Below are 10,377 nucleotides of genomic sequence, written 5' to 3'. Positions count from 1 at the left end.
CGTAAACGAGATCTCGTGAGAGAGAGAGAGAGAGAGAGAGCGCGAGAGAGGGCGAGATTTGGAGGCACCCGCGCTTCTGCGTGCGGGGAGGGTCTCCCCACGGATCGCTCGAGTGTCCACTGAGGTGCATGAGGGGCTAGGGGTGGGGCGTGAGCGCCGCAGTGCATGCTGGGGCCGCCGTGCCTGGGGCGGGGCCTAAGTCGGGAGCAAAGCGCGGGACCGACGAAAGTACCTGCTCGCGGGGTTGTCGCGCCCTGGGGCTAGCGGAGCGCGCCGGCTTCCGAGGTACCTCCCCTGCCGGCCCTCCCTAACCCTGACGCCCGCTCGAGGGGCCGCCGCCGTCCTGTCCCCGCCGGGGCTCCGCCTCCGCCGGAGCGGGGATCGGGCGGTGGGCCCTGCTGATGGCCTCTGGCCGGCTCAGGTCAATGGGGACCCTTCAGGAGCGCGAGTGCCGCGTTTTGAGCGGGCCGGGTCGCAGTGGTGCCCACCTTGGAGGGTGTGAGGGGTTAGATGAGAACTCTCCACGCAGGATACGTAGCAGAGAATCTGGTGTTTAGGGATGAGTGGAGGCACTGTTAACTCTGACTGTCGCCGCTCCTCCAGCATCCTGTGTTTCTTTGTCTCACACACGCCTCCCTTCGTGGCCGGCACATGGCTCCATAGTTGGGACATGTGGCCCCAAGCTGTCTACTACTTCACGTTTAACAGGTGTCGGTCCTTTAGAAATAGTTTTGTCCGAGTATTACCGAGTCCAAGCTCGGCTGGAGGACAAGCCAGTAAATTGACAGATGACCTGTTAGGGCAAAGTATAGTGACTTTATTCAGAAAGCCAGTAGCCAGAGAAGACGGTGGACTCGTGTCCCAAAGAACCATCTACCCCAGTTTAGAGTTCAGGCTTCTTTTATTCTAAAAGGGGAGGGAGTGTGGCTGCTTGTTGCCCACTTCTTGGTGCCGGAATCCTTTGTTCTTACAGCTGTCCACGCAGGTGTGGTCACAATGTTCCTATATACCTGCAACAAGATCGTTATTTTCTGTTCTGCAACTTTTTAATGTCTATATGATTGGAAAAGTGTTAATACCTTTAAAGGTCAGAGCCTTGAGAATGGGTTCTTCTGTGTATTTCCGGCTATAGGCAATGTACTTTTCCAAAAGGTGCAGAGCCGGAAAGACTAAGCCCCCTGCAACAGGGCACAAATGTTAGAGCTAAAATAATAGATTCAGTATGGAGTCAGGTTTGTTTTCCTCTGTTAAACATGTCGAAAAAGTTTACCGAATACAATTTTAATGTGCAATATCATACTGTTGCAGCTTTCGCTTTGATGGTTCAAATATTTAACACATTTGATATCTAACACCACTTTTCTCTTTGATAGGAAAGCAAAAATTAAAAAGGTCCTCGACATTACAAGTATACTAGAGGGAAGTGAAAAAAATCTAAAGATGAAGGTATTTCAGACCATCTGCAGGCAGCTTAAAAGTTCAAAGGGGTTTTCTGTAGAACCAGCCCCCTGTGTGGTCTTCTCCACTTCCTCTTATTTGTGTGGCCGGAAGAAAAAAGTGAACCCTTATGAAGAAGTGGACCAAGAAAAGTACTCTGATTTAGTAAGGTCTGTCTTGTCATTCAGAGGCCATGCTCAGGCACCACAGTCTTTGTTTGAGGAAGATGATTTACTCTACGGACCTGTGAGGAAGTGTAAGGCCCCAAAGCAAGAAGAAGCAGGAGTTCCACGAAACTGGTGTCCTCTCTTCAATCCAGAGAAAAGCGGAAAACCAAGTGCAACAAGTGATCCTACAATTCCTTTGAAAATCCCTTTGCAAAGGAATATGATACCAAGTGTGACCCGAATCCTTCAGCAGACCATGACCTCAGAACAGATTTCCTGTTTGGAGAGGTGGAAACGTCGGATGATTCTGGAACTGGGAGAGGATGGCTTTGCAGAATATACTTCAAGTAATTTTCTTAATCCTGATTCCATATGGTTATTATGTTTTCCAGAATACAGAGCACCAGTGTCAAAAGGATGAGTTGTGCTTTTTCTGATGTTAACTAGTGAGGAACTACTTTCAAATGATCATTAGTATTAACAGCATTCTTTATATATTAACTCACTTAATCCTCATGACAACCCTATGGAGCACAGATACTATTATCCCCATTTCACAGATAAAATTGAAGCACAGAGATGAAGTATTTTGACTAAAGATGTATGAAATTCATTTATTTTATAAGCTACAAACTTAAGTATTAGAATTGCCTGTTTTGTTTGATTATGGGAGAGTCAATCGCCTCATAATGGAATTCTAGTTGTTTGCCAGGCATTCTGTTCAGAATCTAGTAAATACCCCCTTGCTCTGCTTATCAGCAGAGACTGACTCATAAATTTAAAGACGGGCAATAAGCCAGAACATGTGATCTGTGTTTAGGTCTTAGTAAATTGAGATGATCAGATGTTCTTCATTAAGAACTGAGAATTGATAAACTTCAGCCTTCAACTCCTAACTCACTAACTTCTTAGACAAGTGAGGAGAATAGCTTTCTTAAAATAGATTCCATTCAAAAGCAAGATGAAAGAAAAGACCACTGGTACAGGAGAATTAGCTGGTCCCCCATCAGGATTATAGTTGTTGAAGCTAAGTTTTACACTGAGCATTCCTTAGGCCATGCTTCCCAGAGAGCAGTACATGTACCCCTCGTGGTACACAAGCACTTTCATTTTTAATTTAAGAGCAATGCACTTGTTTTGAGGCATCTTAGAAAAAACCTATGTGTATGCATAACACATTAAACCTGTGGTCACGTGTTTTAAAGAAAAAATATTAAGTATTTAGGTGGCACTTGGACGTGGCAAAAATGGTCAAGGCCGGAGCCCCATGTAAATTCCTCGGCTCCCTGGGGCAAGGACTATATGCAGGAGCTAATTGCCTTTTATTTTTATATAAATTTATTTATTTTATTTATTTTTGGCTGCGTTGGGTCTTCGTTGCTGCACGCGGGCTTTCTCTAGTTGCAGTGAGCGGGGGCTACTCTTCATTGCAGTGCGCAGGCTTCTCATTGCGGTGGCTTCTCTTGTTGCGAAGCACGGGCTCTAGGCACGCAGGCTTCAGTAGTTGTGGCACGTGGGCTCAGTAGTTGTGGCTTGAGGGCTCTAGAGCGAAGGCTCAGTAGTTGTGGCACATGGACTTAGTTGCTCCACAGCATGTGGGATCTTCCCGGACCAGGGCTCGAACCCGTGTTCCCTGTGTTGGCAGGCGGATTCTTAACCACTGCGCCACCAGGGAAGTCCTACACTGATTTTTTTTAATTCTGAAGTATCCATGCTGTCAGTCAGAATATAGGAGATTCATGTTTGTTTGTTTTTTTAATACATTTTATTTACTGGGACTTGAAAACATTTCACTTTTATTCCTTTAATTTATTGAGTGAATACTCTGACTTGATGCTATCTGCAATATCTCTTGAATCTTTGAAGATTTATTTTCACAAGTTTAATCATGTTTAATGTTCTTAGCTTTACACTCCTAAGGGATTCTGTAACCCAGATCCCGTGTGTGTTGCCCCTTACATAAGAAGACCTCCCTGGGGTTAAGACTGCAGTGGGGAGTGAGTTGTCTGTTTGCTTGGCTGTTGATAAACGAATTTTCTTCCTTCATTTTTTTTTTTTTTTAATTTATTTAATTTATTTTATTTTTGGCTGTGTTGGGTCTTTGTTGCTGCACACAGGCTTTCTCTAGTTGCGGCGAGCGGGGGCTACTCTTCGTTGCGGTGCGCGGGCTTCTCATTGTGGTGGCTTCTCTTGTTGCGGAGCACGGGCTCTAGGCACACAGGCTTCAGTAGTTGTGGTGTGCAGGCTCAGTAGCTGTGGCTCACGGGCTCTAGAGCACAGGCTCAGTGGTTGTGGTGCACGGGCTTAGTTGCTCCGTGGCATATGGGATCTTCCCGGACCAAGGCTCGAACCCATGTTCCCTGCACTGGCAGGTGGACTCTTAACCACTGCGTCACCAGGGAAGCCTCCTTCATGTTTTTAACATGTTTGTGTTCTGCTTCAGTAAAGCTAGTCTGTAGATAAATACTGCTCTTCTTTTCCCTAGGTTTTAATTCCATAAGTCTTAAATTTGTAGGCCTTTTACGTGCTAATAAGTCCAATTAAGCCAAGTAAATTTGGAGTAGAATAACTTATTTCCTCAGTTGAATTTCACTTCACTTTCCAAGGAATTTCCCTGAAGCAATTCCATTTTTTGCCAATGGTAGAACTGACCTTTCAAAATGTTTGTAAAAAATACTTGACAAAGGTTATATGGTTTGACATTACCTCATTAGATGAGATGGTTTTCCTCGTTTTCTGTGGGTCTGTCTCCAAGCATGTATATCTCCTGCTCTGTTTCTGTGTGTATCTTACTGATGGTCCCTGAATTTTCATCTCTCACTCTGCTGTGTGAGGGACCAGAATGAACTTAGGCTCTGGTGCCAGGCCCCAGGCCAGCATTGTGCTTTGAGGCAGATTAACAGCACTGCCTAGGCCTTCTTCATTAAAATGGGGGTGATGATCCTTATCTTGCCAGGTTGTTGTGTTTGAAAGTTAACAGTTTGAAAGCGCCAAGGCCACTGCTTAGCACAGCAATACCCTCTTATTCTTTCTTTCTCTCCTTCCCTTATCAAGAGTCAAGTGAATATGTAGTGTTTCTTGCATTTGTTGAATATGTTTGTGTCCTCTTTTCTTAAAAGTGTATGAGAAGGGACTTCCCTGGTGGTCCGGTGGTTAAGACTGCACGCTTCCATTGCAAGGGGCACGGGTTTGATCGCTGGTCAGGGAACCAAGAACCCACATGCTACATGGAGGCCAAAAAAAAAAAAAAAAGTGTATGAGGAAAAAAAATTCAGGACAGAGCCACTGTCTTAGGCTGTTCTTGCCCTAAAAGAAAGTGCAGGAGAAGAATGTCATATATTTTCCTCCCCTCTGCCCCAAATCCCACAACATTAATTTGTGTGTGCCTTGATTTTCACTCTTTGCCGTCACTAAGCCTGTTGGTAAAAGGATGCCTCCACCTATGTTCATAATTAAGATTTGGTTGTAAAAAGAACTGTAAACAAGCACAGTTCCCTAAATGTCTAATAGCTATTTATCACAGCTAGTTAACTTACTGGTTACCTAAATTAAACGGACACTTAAATTCACACTTAAATTCTGTGTGAATTCACTAGGTGTGGTCCTGTAGCCCCCAGATCTTCAATTCTAGTTTTGACCTAATGCTACTAGAAATACTTCATTTTAATCTATTTTATTATCTAAGCTCTTCTAGTCCCTTTTGTTTTCAAAGTGCATTCTTAGTGTATTTCACAAGAGGCTGAAATATGGTGTCTTAGGGGTTGTCACTTAAAGGTAATTCATGTAATTTTTAATTTGATTGTTGAGAGTTTTTATAGAGTATCTGTTCTTTAGTATTAGCTTTGTTTTGGGGTATTTTGTTATTGCTGTTGTTTTCCTTTTCCCCTGATTTTCTTTTCAGACATGTTTTTACAAGGGAAACGGTTTCATGAAGCCTTGGAAAGCATACTGTCACCCCAGGGGAACTTAAAAGAGCCTGATGAAAATCTCCTCAAATCTGGCTACATCCAAAGTATCCAGCATGTTCTGAGAGATGTCAGTAGAGTGCAGGCTCTGGAAAGTGCTGTTAAACATGAGACCCTAAAGTATGTAGGTCTGCTGGACTGTGTAGCTGATTATCAGTAAGTATTCAATTTTTTACATCAAGTGTGGAGGTGAATTCATTCTGGGTGGGACACATGGTTCCCTTCCAATGCTAGTTTTTCCTTTTAATTCCTGCTTCAAGGTGTGGCCTCTGTAAAGTCACATCAGGTAAGAGCCATCTCATCCTTGTAAATCTACATTCCGAAGTCAAAGTGTTTCGTGGAGAAAAGATGCAGCTTTCCAGTATCCCTAGGATGGCCTGTTTTCCAGCATGTTCCCCTCCCCTCCCCCCCCCACCCCAAGCAAAGTACCAGCCATAAGATCCAATTTGATTCCTGCATTTTCTTTCCTGTTTCCCTAAAAACAGCACCTTGATCTGTTGGCCCTGAAAATCAACTCTTTGCCTGGCTTCCAGGCAGTGTTTGACGTGGATAGGAACTCTGAGCTTAATAAAGCTTCCCGTGGCTTTTAAATTGCTGCTATGTTACTGTTTTCACCACTTACTCCAGATTTCAAGGGTAGATATAACCTGCAGATACCCCTATTCCAAAAAAAAGAAAAAAGCATATGAGCGATACAACAGGATAAGGGGAAAATCTGTGAGTGAAACCCTTGGAACTCCAGTTAAAAGTTACTGGGCCCTGGAGACAGGCTGCCTGAGTTTGTTGTCTGGCTTTTCTTCTTAACCCTGGGCTACTTACTTGGCTTTGGCTTCTCTGTACCTCAATTTGTTTATTTGTAAAATAGGACAAATAATAGTACCTACCTCATAGGTTTGTTACAGAGGTTAAATGAGACATTCCCTGTACGGTACTTAAAATGCACACTATCTACTCAGTAAATGTTAGCAACATTATTTTGATCCTATTCTCTCTTGATCCTGTTCTCTCTTTTTAACTGCTGTTGGGTATGAATGAACCATATCCATTATCCTGTTGGGAGCACTCATGTTATTCTGGTATTTCAGTTACAAACTACAGCAATGACCGTGTCTCCTATTCTGTCGTGAGTTTCGGCAGGTGCACGGGTTCGTTGGTTTGTTTTGGTGAATGATATGTGAGGTTTGGATAAATTCTGTTGATCTGAAGTAGGCCTGGGCGTGAATACTTCTTAAATTTTCCAGGCACGTGTCACTTGCACCCAGGATAGCAAACCATTGCTCTATGGTACAGACCTAAAAGAGAAATTGTGGGGCCACAGGGAACGTGCGTTTTAACACTGTTTCATCATTTCAGCCTGCATTTCAAAATAAATTAGGCTGAGCAAAATAAATTAGCTCTTTTTATTTGTTAAAGAGCTATTTGTGGACTCTCTCATTGCAATTTTAATTTAGGTTTATACTACTAAGTTTTTTTCCATGTTATTAAGTTCTACAAGTTATAGTACATTGCTAGAAACAGTGGTACGTGGCAGAAGTCTTTACTGTATGGTATTTTGATTTTTTTCAAGGGAGAGAACTGGGAATGGTAGTGCCCTGGGGTGCTGGGGCCCTCTCTTCATTTGCATAGATTGTCAAGCTCTACAGCAATAGAAAACAGTTATAAAGATGACATGTTACCTCTATACCTGCACCGTCCAGTAGAGTAGCCTTTAGCCATAAAAGGCCATCATTAAGCATGTGACTGCGGCCAGTCCAAACAGAGGTATGCTGTAAATATACAAATTAGATTTCAATGACTTCGTACAAAAAGGAATGTAAAATATCTCATTAATAACTTTTTAATATTCATTATATATTGAAATGATATTTTGGATATGTTGGGTCAAATAAAATATTAAAATTTCACCTGTTTCTTTTCTTTTTGGATGTAGCTACTAGAAAATTTTAAATGATGTGTGTAGCTCGCATTTTATTTCTTTAGACGGTGCTATTTTAGACTTTATAGATTTTATAAATACCTTGCGTAAGTTGTAATCTAGGGCTACGGTGACAGGAAGGTAACTCTGTGCAAATCTCCCTCTAAACTGCTGATTTTGAAACTGAAGTGAGCAGATAGAGCCCTTTGAGAATCACCAGTTCTCAGTGCAGCTGCCCTGCGGCCCTTTTGACATCTGTGCTTGGCAAGTGTAAAATTCCACCAGGATGGGGTGGGGGTGGGGGATGTACTGGTTATTTAACTAAAAAAAAGTGGCAGGAATTTTTTTCTTTTCCCAATATCCCTAATAGTCAGTAATATCCCTACCCTGTGTGTAAACTTAGGACAGGGACCAGGTCTTCTTATTTGTATTTCTGCATATAGTTGGTGCCTGTTAAGTGTTGATGGATTTGAACTCCAGCTTTGGTTTCTGAGACACCACGATGCTTAGTCCTTTACGATGGGGACTTTGCTACTGGTCTGTTGTGGTTCGTTCTGATAGACGTTTGAAGCCAAATCAACTAAGATAATAATAGTTTCAATTCCCTTGTCAACTGTTAAGCCATGGAGGTCCAAAGAAACTTCTAGAAAGTTTAGAAGCTTGTGCTGGAGAAGTTGTTTCCCAGCACACGCACCTGGGCCCGCACCTGCAGCTCCCATGGGTGCACTTAGGAAGCATCTTCCATCATACCTCGTGGCTGACCTGAATGAGGGGCTCAGAGGAAAGAGAACGTCACACCTCTTCAACCGCTAAGTAAAGCTCAGGAGAGCCGTCTTCTTGGAACGTGGGGAATAGAAGCAACAGTCATTGGGTGACAACTAGCAAACTATGTGTAAGAAGAGGTTTAGCCTAATAGCGTTTTAGTGTGAACTATTACCTTCAAGGGCTTCCTTTGGTTTCTCTTTAGGGGCAAGCTGTGTGTGATTGATTGGAAGACATCGGAGAAGCGAAAGCCTTTCATCCAAAATACATTTGACAACCCGCTGCAAGTCGTGGCTTATGTTGGTGCCGTAAACCATGACATCAACTACAGCTTTCAGGTCAGGACGCGGAGCCTCCGCTTACTTAAAGCTTTGCTCGATGCCGGGTTATAGCTCCTTCCCTCCTTAGGGTTTTATTCTGTTTGTAACCCACTGCTTCCTCTGGTGCTGTCCTTCTGCCACTTCAGAAAGCACTTTCCGCCTCTTGCTGGGCTTTTTGTGGTTGTTAATAGCTCTTTAAAGATCACAGTCCATTCTTTAGCGTCTTACCTGTCATCCCTGTGTTCTTGTGTATCCTGGGCCAGTCTTTCATCGACCCGTCTTAGGAATTGAGTTAGGAGCTGTTCCTGTAGATTGTTTTGTTCTGAGTGTGCCCTGGAGTAAGAAGGAAATGGACCTCAGCTCTGGTGCTGCTGTGGAGATGCTAGAATTGCCCTGTGTTCCTTCCTAGGTTCAGTGCGGCTTGATCGTGGTTGCCTACAAGGACGGGTCCCCTGCCCACCCGCATTTCATGGACGCAGAGCTCTGCTCCCAGTACTGGGCAAAGTGGCTTCTTCGACTGGAAGAATATATAAAGAAGGAAAAGAACCAGAATATTCAGAAACTAGTTTAAGGGCAGGAAGCTGTGTGGGAACGTTCAGGGCTTTCTCAAAGTTTGCGAACACGTATCGCTGTTTCCTGTGACCTGGAATGAGGTGCCACAGGGTCTGAGAGCTGCAGTAACACAAGCAGAACTAGTAATTTGTTGAAATTTATTGCAACCAAAAAGGCAAAGCCAGAAAAGTTAAATTTAAAGAGCTGGACTTGAGCACATAAAAAACCAGCTCTGCTACCTCTGGCTAGCATTTACCCGAAAGAAGGGCAAGCAACACTGGCACAGTGTTGGCAGCTCTTGGACCTCCATAGACCTTTCTGTGTCCCAGGCAGGACGCCCGGTCTTTGAACCGAGAGGTTCAGGGTGTGCAGAGCGTTTCCCCCGGGCACGCCGTGGTGGGGCGGGGGGGGCTGCATGCACCCCTACGGTATGTGTGCAGTGAGAATTCGCATCAGCCAACTACTGCTGCCAGTGCCGGCTCCTAAAACTTGTTTTATGTATGTGGTTCCCTGTATTTCATTTGGGGGAAAAAGCTTCCATTTGACATTTTTGAGAAATAAACATGATTCCTTAGCCTCAAGTAGGCATTGCTCTCTGGACAGATGGAGCATCCGCACCTTATCGTGGGCAGTGCCCCTTGGCATCCCACCAGATAACCCTCAGAAGCAGCCAGGCTCCAGACTGAGAATCGTAATTGTAGGTATTTTGGTAGGTAGCTTCTGGTTTGAGTCAAGGGATTGTGTACATGGAGAAAATGTATTGTTTGTGGAATTCTCCAGCTGTGGGAAACAATAATAACATGTAATTTTTTCCTATGTTTGATAAGTAATAAAACTGACTAGTTGCCACTGGGTTCTGGAAACTTAATAAACGCCCACTACAGCCCTGGGGGAAGGCTCCCTGTTTTATGGAGTAGATTAGCATTTGAGTTACAGTTGCTGTCTTAAAATAGTAGGGCGCTACAAACACTTTTTTCCTTCATTAGCCATTAATTACAAGAAATAAAATACAAGATGTGATTAAGGAATGAGGCTTTTGGTTTTGCTTTTTATTTAAATGTGTGCATTTATAGAGTGATTTCACAAACCTGGAACTGTTTAGATTTTGTTTTTAAATTCAGAATTTTACCATTGACCCAGTAGCTCTGGGGCGTGTTGTATGTACATGCACACACGAAGGAGGTGCCCTTGACCACGGTCACATCACACGGAAAGTAAGCTTCGGGTAGGAGGGGGGAGGATTGAGGGAGACCTGGTGT

At 43.7% G+C, this 10,377-nt stretch overlaps 1 protein-coding gene across 2 annotated transcripts; it reads left to right on the top strand.

Annotated features, from left to right (window-relative positions):
* The first annotated feature begins 6 nt into the window (after positions 1–6).
* On the top strand, positions 7–10,146 carry MGME1 (mitochondrial genome maintenance exonuclease 1). Of its 2 annotated transcripts, none has more exons than XM_082359581.1 (5): positions 7–124; positions 1,374–1,951; positions 5,506–5,725; positions 8,452–8,584; positions 8,976–10,146. In XM_082359581.1, exons 2-5 carry the CDS (start codon positions 1,441–1,443, stop codon positions 9,135–9,137), a joined length of 1,026 nt encoding a protein of 341 aa, XP_082215707.1. In that variant the 5' UTR covers positions 7–124; positions 1,374–1,440; the 3' UTR covers positions 9,138–10,146. The 2 variants fall into 2 exon arrangements, with proteins under 2 accessions (XP_082215707.1, XP_082215706.1); XM_082359580.1 differs by lacking the exon at positions 7–124 and adding an exon at positions 137–285.
* The last annotated feature ends 231 nt before the right edge of the window (positions 10,147–10,377 follow it).

This window comes from Balaenoptera borealis, assembly GCF_965194805.1.
Source record: "Balaenoptera borealis genome assembly, chromosome: 16".
Lineage (NCBI taxonomy): Eukaryota > Metazoa > Chordata > Mammalia > Artiodactyla > Balaenopteridae > Balaenoptera > Balaenoptera borealis.
This window is presented reverse-complemented; position numbering and strand designations above follow the sequence as displayed.